This window comes from Brassica oleracea, chromosome C4, assembly GCF_000695525.1.
Source record: "Brassica oleracea var. oleracea cultivar TO1000 chromosome C4, BOL, whole genome shotgun sequence".
NCBI classification, from domain to species: Eukaryota; Viridiplantae; Streptophyta; class Magnoliopsida; order Brassicales; family Brassicaceae; genus Brassica; species Brassica oleracea.
This window is the reverse complement of record NC_027751.1, coordinates 30,970,568-30,989,348: the sequence shown is the minus strand read 5'-3', so window position 1 is coordinate 30,989,348 and position 18,781 is coordinate 30,970,568. Positions and strand designations below refer to the sequence as shown.

Here is an 18,781-nt window from a genome sequence, read left to right as displayed (position 1 = left end):
AAAGAAAACTCGTTAATTTTGAAATAATTCTAATGTAAATATACTAAACTAAATAATTAAATGTAATATAGTTAAAATTAATATTAAACATATAATTAAATCAACACAATGATATTTTGGTAATTTCTTTACTAAACTCATTTGAATGGAAATGAAAATAAAGAAACAAACATAAGATCCATTTAGATGATTCATCTAGATGAGCTATGTGGATGGACAAACAAACAATCACAAAAATCTGAATGGGTCATTTGAATAGATCATACAAATGAATCATTTGGATGGAGATGGCAGATGGTGAAACAAACAGCCCCTCAATGTATCTCCCATACCAAGAGCTATCGCACGGAATGGATCTCCATCCTCTCATCAATAGTAGAGAGGTGGCTATTCGTTCACATGTTTTTGGATATTAAACATTGGTTTATATACTTGGATGAAGTTAGAAAAACTAATTTACTACTTTTTGCGATTCTGTTGAAAATTTAAAACATACACATTGCTTACTCCTAGAGAAAGCTTTCGAAACACGTATATCATAGAAATGCAAAAAACAAACTCCCAAGAAACATCTATTAGTTAGACTAGACTATATATGATAAGACATACCAGGCAAAGAGGCTTTTTAATCTGAATATTAGAAACGAGATGATTCCCACCAGCTCCTATCAAAATGGTATCACCAGGTCTAGAGGTGATAACTAACTTTGTCAGGTACTTTGTAGACTATTCTATGACTACCAAAGAAGGGTATATCACAAACCTCGCTGCAGATACGGCCGACTCAATGTCGTGGAAAACTCCAGGCTGGGGTAGATCCTTCACAAAACGGTCAACGCGTAGCCACAAGCGAGGGTGACACGCCAGGTATCTCCATCTGTGGCAAACGAGTGCTGTGTTATACCTATCTGCAAACCCATACGAGATACACACACACAAAAAAAGCACTGAAACAGACTGTAATGCGCTCAAAAATTTGATTTTCAAAAAAGTCAAGTCTCATACAAAAAAAAAAAGGATATGTCTTGCTAGATGATCTACCAAGCTTCACCATAACTCAAATACAGATAAAAAACATACAAATCCAATAAAAAAATATGTCTTGCTAGAAAAATGTTACATTGATATGAAGTTTGTATTATATACTCTCTCTGTTCCCAAAAGTAAAATTTTCTAAAGTGTTCACGTTTATTAAGAATTCTATAAATGTTTATAATTTAATTTTTTTTTTTACTTTATTATACACTTTCCAATAACTTTTCAGCAATGAAATTTAATCTATTCAAATATTTTCATTTAATGTTTATTAAAAGTATAAAAAAGTAGTAGAAAATCTATCTTTGTAGAACAAGTAAAAAATCTAAAAGATCTTAGTTTCGGGAACGGAGGGAGTATCAAACACACACACAAGCCTAGAGGAACATATCATTCATTATAAAAACAGGATTTGAGTTATACATGAACAGAAATCAATTGTGACTTGAATAGGATCAGAAAGTATACTTTTCGAGTTACAGAACCGTAATTGAGATCTAATTGGGGAAAGATACTACCAGTAACCATCAAAATTAAACCCATCAAGAGAACAAATTGAACAGAAAGAGTATCAGTTAAGGAACCAAATTTACCTGGAATTGGAGATAGGAAGCTGAGGATGTGCATGAGGCAACCATCATCGAGATTGTTAAGAGATGTGAGAGACTCAGCTTTCGTTCTCTTCTTCTTCATCCTCGGTTCAGCAATTCGCCTGTCAAGCTTTGAGATCTTAGGAATCTCCATGGGAGCATCAACCCTTACATTCTCGCCGTCGTTCATATCAGCCGACTCAATATGATCCTTTGACATTACATTGACATGTTAAGCGGTTTGGCCTTTTAATCTTAGTTAATTGTAGTTTGGGTTCCATCTCAGGACAGCGACTAAAGCATCCTCACCGTTGGCTGTTTCAAGTAGTGGACTGTCCCAGATTTCTCCAATAAATGAGCATATAAACCAAGAACCAAAAACCACATATGTCTACGAAGAATATCCAAAATATAATTTATATCTAAAATATTAGTTATATTTAATTTTTAAAATACTAATATCCTAAAAATATTATTTGTGAACGGAATTATCCAAATAACTAGGTTACCTGAATATTTTATCTGAAATATTTAAATCATCAAAATTAAAAATTGAGTTAACCTAATATTTGTATCTCAAATCTAGTACGCCAAAAGACTGAGACAGTACTTACCAACAGACTGGTTTTTGTAGTAATTCTAAAGGCGTAAGCAGTACTAAAATCAAACCAAATTTCATAACAACCAAATAGTTGTAAAATCTCTAAAACCGAAAACCCAAACCAAAACAAAAACAAACCAGCCTAAATAAAATAATCAGAACTGAGCTTAAAATGGCTTTATGACAAAAACCCTTTCTTCTCTCAACAGCAAAACCCAATCGGTGAAAGGAAAAGCTTAAGAAAGAAAAATGGAGGAGGTAATGGCTATCGAAAGGTCCTCTGAGAATGGTGTGTCGACGTTTGACGATGGAGCACACAGCCACTGCATTGCGAAGACGGAGGACAAAGGTGGAGTCGAGAGCAAGAGGTTTTACTTGGCCCGCACGACAGCTCTTGAGATGCTCCGCGACAGAGGCTACCAAGTTTCAGACGCTGAGCTCTCCCTCTCTCTCTCGGAGTTTCGTTCTGGTTTCGGTGAGAAGCCAGACCTTGAACGCCTCCGTATCTCCGTGCCTCTCCGCTCTAACCCCATGAAAAAGGCATCGACTTTTTTGATTATGGGTTTGCTTTTGGTTTGGGTTTGCCTTCAAACACAAGAAATTTTGAGAAAGGCGTCGACTTTTTCGATCTTGAGTTTACGTTTGGTTTGGTTTTGCCTTCAAACACAGAAAAGTTTGAGAAAGGGGACGACTTTTTTTCTATTTAGAGTTTTTACATTTGGTTGGTGTTTGCCTTCAAGAACAGGAAAGGCTTAAACTTTTTCAATTTAGGTTTTACATTTGGTTTGGGTTTGCCTTCAAACACAGGAAAGGTGGAGACTTTTTCGATTTAGGGTTTTACATTTGTTTTGGGTTTTCCTTTAAACACAGGAAAAGGTTTAGACTTTTTTGGTTCCAGTGAACTTTTTTGACTAGGGATAAGTATGAGGGTTGATCCGAGAGATTATGGTGAAACTGTGAATAGAGTTTCTTTTTCTTTCCATTGATTTGTGGTTTGCGTTACCTCTTGTTCTGCTGAATGTAGATGTGTGTCTTGTCTTTGTATCTCAATGGCAGATTGAGATGAGAAATGCCATTTTGTTTGAAACAGCTAGTTGAGATGAGAAGTGTCTAACAGACGTTTTTCTCATGCTTTACCTGTTTTCCATCAAGCTTATCTCTCAGTTTTGATACTGAAATGGGGTTTTTTTTTTTGTAATGCAGATACTTGTTGTGTTCATGGGGTCTGAACCAGTCACAGTGAAAACAGTCCGTGCTATTCACAGTCAGGTTTCCAGCACTGTAGGCTTGCATGGGCTGATTCTCGTTTTACAGAGCAAAATGAACCACTTTGCTAAGAAGGAACTGGCAACCTTTCCTTGTACTGTTGAAACCTTCCCGGTAAGCCGTTCTCCCTTCTGCTGCATGATGAAATATTCTAGATATAAGTGTGAGTTACCAAGATTTGGATCGTCTTAGATGGATCATGAAGCTGATACCTGACTTAACAATCATACGCTCACAGGAACAGTTACATGTTTAAATTGTTATCTGTGTCAACAGATAGGAGATTTGTTGGTCAACATCACAAAGCACACTGGACAGCCAAAGATTGAGATTTTAACCAAAGAGGAGAAAGAAACGTTGCTGAGTGAGCATGCGCTTGAGGACAAACAGGTATGGTTCAGTTCTTCACATAGCGTCTCACCTTTTGTATTCTGTGTGTTAATGGATTCTCTTTTCGTTTTTAGCTTCCCTTGTTGAAGGAAAAGGATAGCTTCGTGAGATACCATGGATTAAAGAAGGGCCAGGTGGTGAAGATTACATACAGCAAAGAGCCTGTTGGCCATTTCGTCACATACCGATGCATCGTCTGAAGAACCTGCAATATCATTGCAATCCGCAACACTTTTACTTGTTCTTCAGAAAATAGACTGTTGCTTAAGACCATAGTACTTTGGTTTAAACTGTAATAAGAGCTTGGACTTGGTTTCAAAGGAGGAAAAACTAGAGCAAACAATCAAAAGTTTTTTCGAAATGTAGTGAAGTGCGAGTAAATTACAGAGAGGTTCTCAACAAGTAGGAAAAAAAAAAACTAACTACAATATTACGAGCTTCATATGAAAGGAGTTAAGAGGATATTGTTCCAAGAGATGCAGAGCGATGTTGTGAGACAAAAGCAGCTCCTGAGTATTAGTTACCAATAAATAAATATTTGAACTCTATCAATGTATATAATATGGCATGTAACACAATACATAGTAAGGAATAGTTTACCATTCTAAACCTCACAATTTTCTTTTGTTTCCTTGGGACGTTTCAACAAGCCCCTCACCAACTGTACTACTGGATCCAGAGTTTGGTGCATTCCCTAAAGCAAGTGGACCTGCGTGTATATCTTCCTCTTACTCTCTCGTGTGCTGCATTTACGAGAATTCCCTTTTCCTTCAGTTCCCATTTTTGAAGAAGAGAGTGACTCTGGTCCTTCAATATGCTTTGCCACTGACATATCGAAAGGCCTATGAAAGAGCAAATGAGCAACAGTTCTCTCCGTGGGATTGGTAACTGTTTCTGTGTCTAGCATCCTAGCATATCTGTAAGAACAAAAAACCAAGATATAACTATTTAAACCACATGTTGAATGATAATGGAGTTTATATACACGAAATCACCTAACAAATAATTATGACCAAAACATAAAAGAGTGTTAATACTTATGCAACATCCACATGGTCTTTTTTAAGTAAATTGATGCATTCTTATATTTTCCCACATGCAGGACCTCCTATCTCACACTCCATCAACCTTAGTTATCACTGAGATGTGAACTTGGTATGGTATATAAAAGGTTACCTCACATTCACAAAACTCTATGTGTGTAGCTTACATTATCTATATACGAAGCATTTATATACCATACTGATTAGATTGCATACATTTTCTAACCTATGTCTTGATTTTTCTTCAGGAATAACTTGGATAGTCTTATTACTGTAGGATGTATCACTAGTGAGATGTCTTTGAAATGAGCTGTCAGCCAACCGTAGTAAGTAAGGTATCAAGTATACAAGTCCTTGTTTCCATATCCAACTGCAGGTCAATAAGGAGTATTAGTTACTCCCAAAATAAAGGCCACTACTGTAGTATTGAGACTTTTTCTTTTTATAAACATAACAAACGAACCATTTCAGTACCTTTGCTACAACAAAATTGATGTTGTTGTCTCTGAATGGCAAGCATTGCCTTCATTTGCTGTCTGCGCCTAAGTTTCCATGTTTACAGAGGTAGCAGCAGTAGCAGGATTGTAGGAAGGATGCATCAGCTGATTCTTGACATCAGAATATTGAGAGGCTGAGATTACAGGCACAGTAGAATATGGATTTGTATGATTACCAAAACCACAAGTAGCCATGTATCAAACTTCAAGTGAGATTTGACCCTTATGCTCATGGTACTTCACAGATTTTGGGGTCACACGTACACTAGGCACACTTTGGGATGAGGGACCATTGGCTTTTTCAGTAAATGGAAATTGTTGGTTCTCTTGTTTCTCAAACTCAGTTCCTAAACTTAGATCTTGAGAGTCCAAAATTGATGGTAACGGTTTTGATGGACTATTGGATACATCTATAGAAGAAGACCATAACTCATCTGCACCGCTGAGACGGCCATCTCCAAACATAGGGACATCATTACCGCAAAATCATCACTTGTGAGGATATTGTGTTAGATCGAGACCGATGTGAGTGGACTGCCCATTGAGTGCTCTACCTAGGTCCATCGATTTTTTGCTCACCATCCAAGCCCCCCATATAGCTGAAAATTTCCACCATTCGTAGTAATCGTGAAGTTTAGTAATTACCTGAACATTCGATGAGATCATCAAAGGTACCAGTGTTAGCCCAGCCGTATTCTTCAAAATCACCTTGCTTTTTACTCTCGTCAGTGCTATGAAAAACATCAGGGCCTTCCCAAGTTCAGACGTTTTCACTGGTAATTACACGATGCGCAAACAACTTCAACATGATTAGATTTGACAGAAGGTAATCAAGCAAAACAGCACTGTTTCAAGAAAAGCACCAACTCTCGTTGTTATATCTGACTCGCTCAGCTAAGCATTTAGAAAGTTCAGTTGCACTCAAATCAGGACCAGCTTCTCTGGCATTAGATAGCTATAAGTCAAACCATGAGCCTTCACCAACAATTTAGCCTGAACTGCTTCCCGGATCACTATCATGAAGGTCATTTTTAGTCCCAGTTAACTTTTGCATCAGCTGTCTTAACCGTCCTAGATTCTTCACTCCGTTGCTTTCTCTTAAGTTTGTTTACTTCGTGATTTAAAAGGCACAATATGGTCGCCTGTCTCATCGTCAATGTCATCACCCCATATCAAATTAGTAAGCTGGAAAATAGTTTAAGACCATAAACCAAAACAAGGATCAGGCACACAAGCAGGTATTGACATTTACATGCTGTGAGAAATGATGATGAATAAGTAAAGAACACTCAAGAACAATGAGAAAAAGAGAGAGTTAGATCCAGAAAAATAGAGAGAGATATTGGAGAATGTTGTTGGTGAGAGAGTAAAAAGTAAATGAAGGATTTTCTCCTTAAATTCATTTGTGATTTATAAGTGATTTAAATACACAAAGAAGAAAGATTAAACCAAAACTAAACTAGAGGCAAGTGGCTTGATATGACAGATTTAGGTTCCAAGAGTTCAAATTCAAATGCACTCTCTTGCTTCCAAAAAACGTGTGGATAGGTTTCTGTGGATGGGTTTTCTTGGAAATGAATTCTGTGGATGAATTCCCATGGATGGGCTGGCTTAGATCATGCAATGTATCTTTTCTTTTTGGCCATGTTTTCTTCATTCTAACAACTAAGTCATTGCTTCTTCCTTCTTCATTCCAACACTCCCTCTCAAGCCTGACCATAGGAGATCCTTGGACAAGTTTGGAACCTTTAAAAAGCTCCCTCATTAAAAATCTATAGCAAGAAAACCCTTTGGAACAAAACTTACTAAGGGAAAAAGAGTAGAGTTCAACATGGCCTAGGGATTGGCCAGTGAGTCTAAGGAACTTCTGATAACTCATGGTGGAGTCCTTAGACTCTGGATCATGGCCTAACTTGTGCTGCAAGGGTGAACTCCACACCTTGCACACACCAACATCTTGGATCTCTTCTTTAGGCTGGTTTGATGCTCCCCCTCTCTTGTGACTTTTTGCCATTTTCAGGAGGATTATGAATGACCAACTTCAGCTACAAAGAGCTCCAAGTACTTTGAAATCTTTATTGTAGCCTCTTCTTGAAGCTTCATAAATTAGGTACAAGCACACATGCTATAGGCTGATTCATAGCTTCCCCACTGAAGGTAACTGTTCTAACTCCATGTAGAAGCTGATCCATAGCTTCCCAACAAGAAGGTAACTGTTCGAACCCCAAGTTATTGTTGTCCTTGTTGAATTCTTCTTGCAATGGCTTTGGAGGAAAATGAAGCAATGGACGACTTGGACCTTCAGAATAGCTCACTATTATCCCTCCTCGAGCTTGATCCGGAGAAAATGAGTGAAGGAGCAAGCTTGGAAGTGGCATTACTAAATTTTGAAAACCAGGAGCGCATCACCCCTACAGCTGCGCTTAAGTCAACCAGTTCCTCCTTTGATCTCTTCTCCACTTTCTTTTGTGTGTCTATTGTACCAGGAGCTCAACAACCAAACGGTCTGCGCTTAATTCAACCGGTTCTTGCAATACATGAGGAGCTCCAGCTTGGTGTGTGTGGCTGATCAAACACTGGTCTGCGTCTCCATCAATACTCCTTCCTGAAGTATCTTCAAAGTTCGACCATATTTTATTTCAGCCCCCACTTACTACCACATGGTCTTCTCACCAACAATCTCTCCATGGTCAGGAATATACATCATGTGTAGGCTCTGAATCAAACATGAATATACATCATGTGTAAGTTTTGAACAACATGAGGAAAGCCTTCTTCCTTGTCTTGATTTGATGATGGACAGAGACAACACTTGTGCACCTGGAACATCACTCAAACTCCAACAAGAATCAAACCACACACACTAGGATCAGATATTGATAACTCACCAATTCTGATCCCAATGGTTAATTAAGAGAAAAGTACAATGGACATAATCTAAACAACTCATTCAGTTCAAATCCATGCAACCAACTCACTATATGTTTAAGAATGATAACTCATCAATTACAGGACATTTAGTTTTTTTTTTTAATGACAAAAACAGAGACTAGACAACTCATCTAGTCACCTTAAACAACTCATGAATGCAATCACAGGAGTAGACAACTCATCTATCACCTTAACCAACACAAGGATGCAACACAAGACCAGGAAACTCTCCTAGGCTTTTAGCAATGCAACAAGACAAACACAGAGGCTAGACAACTCGCCTATACCACACATAAACAACTTAAAACAATTAAACAAGCTCATATTAAAATTCGGGAGGTAAGCTTACAACTCAAGGAACCTGAGCTAGTTCCTTGTACTTCCATGTACATGGATCATCTGAACTTGACAGGTTTGAGGTGTGGGTGAAGATCCCAACACTTCTCCTTGGTGTGACCATCTCGCTTGTAGTGATCACACTTGAGACATCTTCCCTCCTCCTTCTTATGATACACCTTAAGTGACAGTGGTGAAGCAGCTGCTTGGCTGGCAAGGGAAAGAGACTCCTTTCCTTCAAACAAATCCTGTGACCCTTGTTCCTTTTTGATTTGGGAACACACTTCTTCAAGAGATGGCAGCTTGTCTGACCTCAGTATGTGCTTCACCAGGTCATTAAAGGTTGAATTGAGAGTAAGGAGCAGCCCAAACACCTTGTCTTGCTCTCTTCTTTCATGGAGGATGATTGGGTCTGTTGTAGAAGGTCTCAATGAATCAAGCTCACCCCACAGAGAGTTGAACTTGCCAAAGTGATCGTTAAACTCCATCTCCTCCTGAGATAGATCGTTTATGGCCTTCTTGAGCTCATACACTCTGCTTAAGTTGGATGAGTTGCCATAAACCTTGTAAAAAGTCTCCCAAAGCTCCTTAACACTCTCACAATGTGAGTAAGACTCCATAATAGGAACTGCAAGTGAGCTTTGTAGAATAGACAAGACCAGTTGGTCTTCTTGTTGCCATTTGTCTCCACTGTCAGGTTTAGAGCTGGTTGTCTTTGGAGATGCTTGTGAGCAATGCTCCCACAATCCTTCCCCTCCAAGTGCTGTCTTCATCGGCATGGACCAGATAAGGTAGTTTGACCCTTTGAGTACCACAGAAATCGCTATGCTTCTTGTTTTCTCCATCTTGCTGAACTTAGCTGAAGCTTTCTTGAGTTTCAGAACAAGGTATACTCTTCTATCTTGAGTGCTGGTGAGGTTCTTCTCTCTTGGAAGATCTTTGGACAAGTGGATAAAAGGATGTATCCAACAGATTTTGAAGATAATCTGAGAAAGAAATAGATTTGCGGAAGCTTTTGTGAGGTTCAGGAGCTTAGAGCTATGATACCATGTGAGAAATGATGATGAATAAGTAAAGAACACTCAAGAACAATGAGAAAAAGAGAGAGTTAGATCCAGAAAAGTAGAGAGAGATATTGGAGAATGTTGTTGGTGGGAGAGTAAAGAGTAAATGAAGGATTTTCTCCTTAGATTAATTTGTGGTTTACAAGTGATTTAAATACACAAGGAAGAAAGATTAAACAAAGACTAAACTAGAAGCAAGTAGCTTGATGTGACAGATTTAGACTCCAATAGTTTAAATTCAAATACACTCTTTTGCTTCCAAAAGACGTGTGGATAGGTTTCTGTCGATGGGTTTCCTTGGAAATGAATTCCGTGGATGAATTCCCATGGATGGGCTGGTTTGGATCATGCAATGACTATTTTTCTTTTGGCCATGTTTTCTTCATTCCAACAACTAAGTCATTGCTTCTTCCTTCTTCCTTCTTCAATCTAACACATGTGACCATTTCAGAAGGAAAGCAAAACATATAAGAACAAGACGCAAGGGAAGCTTATAAAGCATAAAAATAGACACACATCCCACAGATAAAACTGATTGATCACTGAGAAGTGTATAAAATCAAAGCTACCATAGTCATCTTCCAAATCATTAGTCCCTTCTCACAGCCCATTTCCCTATAGAAAAAAAGTCTAGACAAGGTCTCCAGATAATTAATTACCAGACTCTCTACTTCTCATATTCCGGTACTCAACTACCACTCCTTGAATCCAAACTACCTAGAGAAAATCTAAGTTATCTATCTGTTTATGTGAGGAATGAGCTTAGAGGATCCTTCCCTAACTTGTAAAAATCAAGTTGTATCTCTACAATGCAGTCAAAGATTCTTTCCTCTGAATTGTGAATCCAAAGCTACAGAAACCATGGTATGTAATAAAATCAATCCAGGAGATTTACAGCTAACATCTCTCTTTTTTCCTAAAAATTGATACATAGAATCATCAGAGAAAGAGAAAAGGGTCGACTTTCTGAAGACAAGACAGAGGGCTTGAACAGAACAGAGAAGGGCACTTAATGTAAGAAGCAAACAACGAGAGAAACTCAGAATCATGATTGATTCAAAAACCCATCAATAGTACAGATCGAGACTTTACCTCTTCGTCGTCCCAATGAAACATGACTCGGGAAATAGAATGGAATCACCGACCTCAAATCACGCTCCCTGATTGCTCCCCACATCACCAACTTCACCACAAAAAAAAAAAAGAAAACCCAGAAAGAAAAATAGAGTAACAAGTCGCTTAACGTAGCCCTCAAGAATGAAAAAAAAACTAATGAAAATATCAATAAATTTAAACAAACCCGTAAAAATCAAACCTTTATTTAATTCAGAAAGCTGCATGCTTGTTTTCAAGTCATTGGATATGGGAGCAAATAAGTTACAGCTGAGAAGACAGAGGTTTGGGCAAGAGTGGGACCAATTTTAGGAGCTATCACGTGCCGAACGTGTGGCGGAAAGAGAATGGGTGTCGTTAGGATGCCACGTCAGACATACAAGAAGGCGTATCTAAACTTGTGGCTGGGAGAGAGTCACAGCACCTCTCATTTTGACTTTCACTTGCTCAAGTCTATTTAATTTTTGCCGTTTTTTATATTATTTTATTTTATTTTAGTCTTTGAGGGAAGAATGAAACACAATATATATCATCTTTCTCCTTTGTTCTTGTTTCACAATATGATTACACATATTCTAACTCATAATTATTTTCAACTATTGGTTTACCTAAAATATGACACCGTTCGATAAGATAATATATTATCAAAAATACTTAATATAAAAATTAAATTAATAATTAATATATATAAAATTTATATACATATAAATATTATATTTTATATTAATTATATATACATTGAAGTTTTTTTTTGTCAACTTTCGGTTTCATTAACTGTGCCAACGGAACAAGTTACAACTTGCATCAGGTTTTACAAATTAAAGCCCATACAAAGATATTAAATTTAGCCCATAAAATTACAAGAAAACGAGAATCTTCAAAGTCCACGTGTTCATCCTTCCTTACACAGCTGGGAGACAGCTTCGACAAGTGTATCACATGCAGTTTCCGATTTTCCCGATCACCGCTTTGCCTCTTCATCACCAGAAAATTCTCTGCAACATTTCTCGAAGTCCTTGCTCCGTCATAGCATCTCCATGAAATTAGAGCAAGTGAGTTTGGCAATCTTAGCCTTCACCATGCTCAACCACCGTGAAATCTACATGAGATTTTGCTCGGTACCTCTCTGTCTCATAAGTTATTTTAAAACGCCGATGCCAAGACACCTTTCACTCGACCTCAACTACTAGATCGAAGAGGCCATGATTCGTCGTTAACTAAACCAGAGGGAAACTTCAGTCAGTTGAAGATTGATTTTTTTGTTGGACCGTTATCAATGCCAACTATACTAAATCCACTTCAAAAAGACTTCAGAGACCCATAAAACGCAATCATCCTTCGACAAAGAAGCTTTACCTAGAAACACCAATATGGTAGATGATGCGGTAGACTGATTCTCTTGGAAGAATGTTCAGTTGAGACGACCACAGGGCCGGCTCAAGGTATTATTGGGCCCTTGAGCAAAAAAAAATTTTAGTTTTTTTTATATGCATATATGGATAACTTAAAATTTTTGGACCCTATCTTTAGTTATTTTTAAAATTTTGGACCCCATTTTAATACTATTTTTATTAAAAACTGTTTGGACCCCGGGGCACACGCCCCCTTGTCCTGTGCCCTAAGCCGGCCCTGGACGACCAATATGGTATCCAATCAGAAGTTGAAGGGATAGATATGAAGAACTGTGAAAGTTGAGAACAAGAAGATTTATTTGGGTTCAACCCGAACAGAGGAAGATAAGAATTGAGAACATCTCTGCAGTTGAACCTCACACACCAAAATTGCCTAGCAAAGAGAAGATTCACTAACGGAACATAAAGTTCGATCCAAAGATCGAAGGTATATACAAAGCAAAAGTAAAAAACAAAAAAGAGGGTTTGTAACCGGTGGTGTGAACCACCGGCCACCAAAGGTCGATACTTTTTGAACTTTCTAGTGAGAAGTTGGAGAAGGAGAGAGAGATGACATATCTAATTATACCAATGTTTTTCAATTCGTTTCTTTTTAATTTACATTTAAGGTATATATTTTCTACATACCAAATAATCAAATAAGAATAACACAAAAATAAAATCTTTAATATTTAACTAATACATATATCACAAAATCAACTATTCTTTTATTTTTACATTAAAACATTCTTTAAATATGTAAATCTAAAAATAATTTTTGCAACTTAATAAAATATTGAAGTCTCAATTTTATTAATTTATAGAGTTCTTACTGTATATTCAAATTGAAGATTTATATTGTTAATTTTCTAGTGCTATAATTTGTCATATAATCATGTTTTCGATGTAGAATACAATAGAAATTTAAACAATCCATGCATATCAGGTATGTAATTCATATTAAAAACGTCCTTTGTTGTCCAAAATTACCATATCAAGAATGCATACACATAATCGCAATGTGCAAAGTACTACGAACAAATGGCAATCAATCTTTGCACAAGTTAAATTAGAGAAAACACAGCAAATGAAGGTCTTACACCCAAATCATTAATTCACATCCAAAGAAACTGAAACAGGTTGAATACATGCATCAAGAAGAAAATGAAATAAAATAAAATTTGTAGCTTATTTAAGATTTATATTTACTGATTTTCAGTAATATGATGGTGGAAATTTGTATCCAACGTTTGGAGAAAGAAAATAATAATGTGGCGATGGTAGAGACTTTAGACATATTGATGTAGCTTCTAGGTTTTGTGAATACTCTTCACAGTGCTTAATCAAAAGCTCTTAGAGTTGAGAATCAGTGGTTTATAGAAACCTCTTTAGGGTTTGGAAATACTCTTTCTCATGGTATAAAACTCGTATAAAATCCATTTCTTATTAAATCATCATAAAAACTGAATACAACTTTAGGTTTAAATACATATTTATAATAAATCACTAATCTTAGAAAACCCTAATCTAATTTAATATAGGAAAACCATTAAACCTTAAAACAATAAAAGTAATTATCTTATTAATATGTAATAATAATATTTGGAATATATCCGAATATTCTCTGCATCATTCTCTTCGGGTTGGAGAAGATTCGTCCTTGAATCTCGATGGTTGTACTCATCTCTCTTTTATTCTTCTTCTTTTTTTCATCGATAATATTTTCCACATAAAAATTTATATTTTCCCTCCCTTGTACCACGTAGCTGCCATGAGAGTGAATGGTTGTAAATCCACGTGTCACGATGATGTATTGGGTCAGAATTTTTGAAAGCCCAATTGTCACCATAATCTGTAGTACGTGCGATGTCCAGCGCCAAGTTGTTGCCGTCCACGACAAGAAATCCAAATTTTTTGGAGAGAAACTTCAACATCTGACGCTTGGCTGTGAAATTCATCGTCTTCGATAAAGCTTTCGTCAACTTCATCATCATCCAATCGAATAACTTGAGCTCGATGTGGACAAACTTGTTGCTGAGCTGGTGGTGGCGGAGCATGAAAACGTGCTGGATTTGAGGATCAAAGCGAGTGGTCAATGCTGTGGTTAAGGCGTCCAAGCGGGTGGCTAAAGTACCCACTGTATCGCTTAGCTGTTGGAGTGTGGATCTCGACAATTAGGTTTCGTAGTTCACCAATAGTGCTTCCCGTTTTCCTAGCCATCGAAAACGTGAAGTTCTTCCAAAAACGTTATGGCTCTGATACCAACTATGCAGCGGAAGCTTCTAGGTTTTGTGAATACTCTTCACAGTGCTTAGTCAAAAGCTATTAGGGTTGAGAATACTCTTTTCGGTGGTTTATAGAAAGGGTTTAGAAATACTCTTTCCCGTGCTATAATGTTCGTATAAAATCTATTTCTTATTAAATCATTATAAAAACTGAATACAATTTTAGGCTTGAATACCTATTTATAATAAATCACTAATCTTAAAAAATCCTAATCTAATTTAATATAGGAAAACCATTAAAACTTTAAAACAATAAAAATAATTATCCTATTAATAAATAATAATAATATATCCAAATATTCTCTGCATCACATATGATAGTGAACAACTTTGTAGTATGGTGGTAGTGGAGAACCGTACATCATGTCTGCATCATTTCGTTCATTGAGCTAGTGTCGTCTTTATTTACAAATTTCTCGGGGTCAGTTTTTATATAAATTTTCTTATATTCCACTGATTTAATTCTCATACATTGTTATTTCTTATAGAAATATTTATACACGCAACTAATATAACTATTTGCTTTGTTACTATATGTACCTATATTTAAAAATATTTGCATAGATGTAATATTCTAAACCAAATCTGAGATTGATGATCAGAAATTTCTCATATTTTCTTATATAGTCATTATTGTTTCAGTTTTAAATATCATACTAGATTTTGACCCGCGCTTAGAAAGCGCGGATTTAATTTTGGAATTGAATTATTATTATTTTAAATGAATTTTTATAAGATAATGTGGATTCACATAAACATTGGCATAGAACCGCGATTCGGACCGGACGTTTTCAAAACATGTTTTATTGTTTGATTCAATAGACATAAAATTATTATATATATATATATATATATATATATTTTGGTTTAAATAAACACTATTGATTTATACAGATTCAAGGAATGTGTTCAAATTTTAAAATGAAATTTGTATATTTAGTAGTATAGAAATTATAAAGTGGGGTAAATATATATAGAAACAATTCTGGTCACATTTATTTATCTGTATTTTAACTATCAAAATACACAAAAATAAACCAAAGTATATAAAATATTGTTACATGTTTAAATTCTGTAAAAAGTTGATAACAATGAATTTATTAAATTACAAAAGTTGTGACATACATCACAACTTATATCTTTCTATACTATTAAAAGGAAATCATCTCAAAAATCTACTTGCAAAATGTTGCACCCCTTCATTAACTATAAGTTATTCTTCAGTCATATAATAATTTAGTCTAACATAATCGTTTTAATAATTATCCTTACAATATAATGACATATTATTTTTGTGCCATCATATTTTCAGAAATTTTTTTACCTTTAACAATTTTTAATACTTCAGCCTTATACAGTAGAACCTCTATAAATTAATATTCAATAAATTAATAATCCTTATAAATTAATAAATTTCGCCGTTCTAACTGGAATAATAAGATAATATTTTTTTAGAAAATTATATGTAAATATATGGTCCCATGAAAATTATAAATTAATAATTTATATGTATACATTTTATATAATTAATAACCTATTATTATATAATTTGTTTTATATTCACAATGTAAGTATCTTTATATTCTCTTAACACTTCATATATTTTTGATAAAATTTAGTAATATTATATCTAAAACCACATTTAAGCTCTATGCAATATATAGTATATACACCAAATAATATAATAAAATTAATATAAATTTCAAATTTCAGAAATAACAATTAATGTCTATACACTAAAATCAAATATTTTTCTTATCTTAAAATAAGAAATCTAAATAATTTTTTTTACTATCTCTATAAATTAATAAGATTTCAAAATTCCAACATTATTAATTTATAGAGGTTTTATTCTAGTTAACACACACCCACCTATATATTAACAACTCGACTACCACCTAAGCATACTAATATTTAACGGCTCATTTTATTAAATTAATACATCTACCTATTAATATATCTAACACACACGACCTACTTACATTTTGTCGAGCTTACTTCTTAGTTTTCCTATTCTAATCATCCTCACTCAGTACATGATTCACTTAGTATTATTAGAACATCATCAAAAATATATCGTTCAATGATATCAATATACTGATTGAATAAAAATCAACCCCAGAGAAAATATATATTTGGGTTGAAAAAGATATATATTTTCCAAATATATAGGTGGATATAAAATTAACCCCATAACTGATGCTAACATTTCCAAATATATAGATAACAATAAATGTCTATGATATCAATACATAAATTATGATTAGAGAAATATTCGGTTATGTACTGTTATTAGTTGAATATTATGGTCAGACCAAAAATATTGTTAGTTAATGAAATGGTCCAAACAACTTTTATAGGTAGATTTTTTTAGGATTCCTTCCCTTTTAATAGTATTGATTTTTGTCAAAAAAAAATTACTTATAACAATTAACAAACAAAAAATCATTTTGACCAAACTCTTTGAAATTTTGTTTCTCACAAAAACTTGTGCGCTTTTTATTTTTTTAAATGAAGGGGAAATTACCATATGTATGATCAATCAAAATACCTTTTGTGATTGTAAATACATGTGGTTGGCATAAACTTTAATATTATGACAAAAACATATGATATTAGTCATATGAATTTAAAATATTATATTTTCAGATGAAATCAAATGGAAATACATATTCAAAATAGAAATACATATTCGCCATGTGCAAAGGACTACAAACAAACCACACAAACACTCTTTGCACAAATTAAATTAAATTAAAGAAAACACAACATATGAAGAAGGTATAAACCCAAATTATTAATCAACATTCCAAAGAAACTGAAACAAGTTGCATACATGTTATATTAAGAAAAAATATGAAATCAAATAAAACTCGTAGTCGTAGCTTATTTAAAACTCGCATTTACTGCTTTTCAGTAATATGAAGGTGGTGGTGGAGACTTGTAGTGTACCTTAGGGGATGGTGAGTAATATGGTGGTGGTGGAGAATTGTAGACATATGGTGGTGGAGAAGACTTGTAATATACCTTTGGGGAAGGTGAGTAGTATGGTGGTGGAGGAGATTTGTAGTATACTTTAGGAGATGGAGAGTAGTATGGTGGTGGTGGAGAATTGTAGACATATGGTGGTGGAGGAGATTCATATACTATTTTTGGTGAAGGAGCATAGCATGGAGGAGGTGGTGGACAAACACATACATGTGGGTGCGGTGGCGACTTGTAGTGAACTTTAGGGGATGGTGTGTAGTATGGTGGTGGTGGAGAGCTATAAACATATGGTGGGGGTGGAGATTTGTAGTATACTTTAGGGGAAGGTGAGTAGTATGGTGGTGGTGGAGAACTGTAAACATATGGTGGTGGAGGAGATTTGTAGTGTACTTTAGGTGAAGGTGAATAGTATGGTGGTGGAGGAGAACTATATACATATGGCGGTGGAGGAGATTTGTATACGACTTTGGGAGATGGTGAGTAATATGGTGGTGGTGGAGAACTGTATACATATGGTGGTGGAGGAGACTTGTACTCTACCTTAGGAGATGGAGAGTAGTATGGCGGTGGTGGTGGGGAACTGTAGACATATGGTGGAGGAGGAGACTTGTATTCAACCTTAGGAGATGGTGAGTAATATGGTGGTGGTGGAGAACTGTATACATATGGTGGTGGAGGAGACTTGTACTCTACCTTAGGAGATGGAGAGTAGTATGGCGGTGGTGGTGGGGAACTGTAGACATATGGTGGAGGAGGAGACTTGTATTCAACCTTAGGAGATGGTGAGTAATATGGTGGTGGTGGAGAACTGTAAACGTATGGTGGTGGAGACTTGTAATCAACTATAGGGGATAGTGAGTAGTACGGGGGTGGTGGTGGGGAACTGTAGACATATGGTGGTGGAGGAGACTTGTACTCAACTTTTGGGGATGGTGAGTAATATGGTGGTGGTGGTGGGGAACTGTAAACATATGGTGGTGGCGGAGACTTGTACTCAACCTTTGGAGATGGTGAGTAGTATGGTGGTGGTGGTAGGGAGTTGTAGACATACGGTGGGGGAGGAGACTTGTACTCAACTTTCGGGGATGGAGAGTAGTATGGTGGTGGTGGTGGGGAACTATAAACATATGGTGGTGGAGGAGACTTATAGTCTACCTTAGGAGATGGAGGGTAGTATGGCGGTGGTGGTGGGGAACTGTAGACATATGGTGGAGGAGGAGACTTGTATTCAACCTTAGGAGATGGTGAGTA

At 35.8% G+C, this 18,781-nt stretch overlaps 3 protein-coding genes and 1 pseudogene across 4 annotated transcripts in view; 1 reads left to right on the top strand and 3 right to left on the bottom strand.

The window, feature by feature from the left end:
* Positions 1-237: 237 nt before the first annotated feature.
* LOC106340331 (F-box protein SKIP5-like) lies at positions 238-1,975 on the bottom strand. 2 transcript variants are annotated; one of them, XM_013779215.1, is made up of 3 exons: positions 1,629-1,975; positions 764-908; positions 238-665 (listed from the first exon to the last, which is right to left on the bottom strand). In XM_013779215.1, exons 1-3 carry the CDS (start codon positions 1,843-1,845, stop codon positions 638-640), a joined length of 390 nt encoding a protein of 129 aa, XP_013634669.1. In that variant the 5' UTR covers positions 1,846-1,975; the 3' UTR covers positions 238-637. The 2 variants fall into 2 exon arrangements, with proteins under 2 accessions (XP_013634669.1, XP_013634668.1); XM_013779214.1 differs by having other exon boundaries at positions 238-688; positions 1,629-1,971.
* A 426-nt stretch (positions 1,976-2,401) lies between these two features.
* On the top strand, positions 2,402-4,217 carry LOC106337759 (DNA-directed RNA polymerase V subunit 5C). Its single transcript, XM_013776883.1, has 4 exons — positions 2,402-2,766; positions 3,430-3,606; positions 3,769-3,882; positions 3,957-4,217. Exons 1-4 carry the CDS (start codon positions 2,476-2,478, stop codon positions 4,080-4,082), a joined length of 708 nt encoding a protein of 235 aa, XP_013632337.1. The 5' UTR covers positions 2,402-2,475; the 3' UTR covers positions 4,083-4,217.
* On the bottom strand, positions 4,006-11,121 carry LOC106338648 (annotated as a pseudogene).
* A 6,115-nt stretch (positions 11,122-17,236) lies between these two features.
* LOC106342292 (extensin-2-like) overlaps positions 17,237-18,781 on the bottom strand; it is a 2,456-nt gene continuing 911 nt past the window's right edge. The window contains exon 2 of the mRNA XM_013781173.1: positions 17,237-18,781. This exon is cut by the window's right edge and continues 16 nt beyond it. Coding sequence (XP_013636627.1) covers positions 17,456-18,781 — 1,326 coding nt within the window. The 3' untranslated portion in view covers positions 17,237-17,455.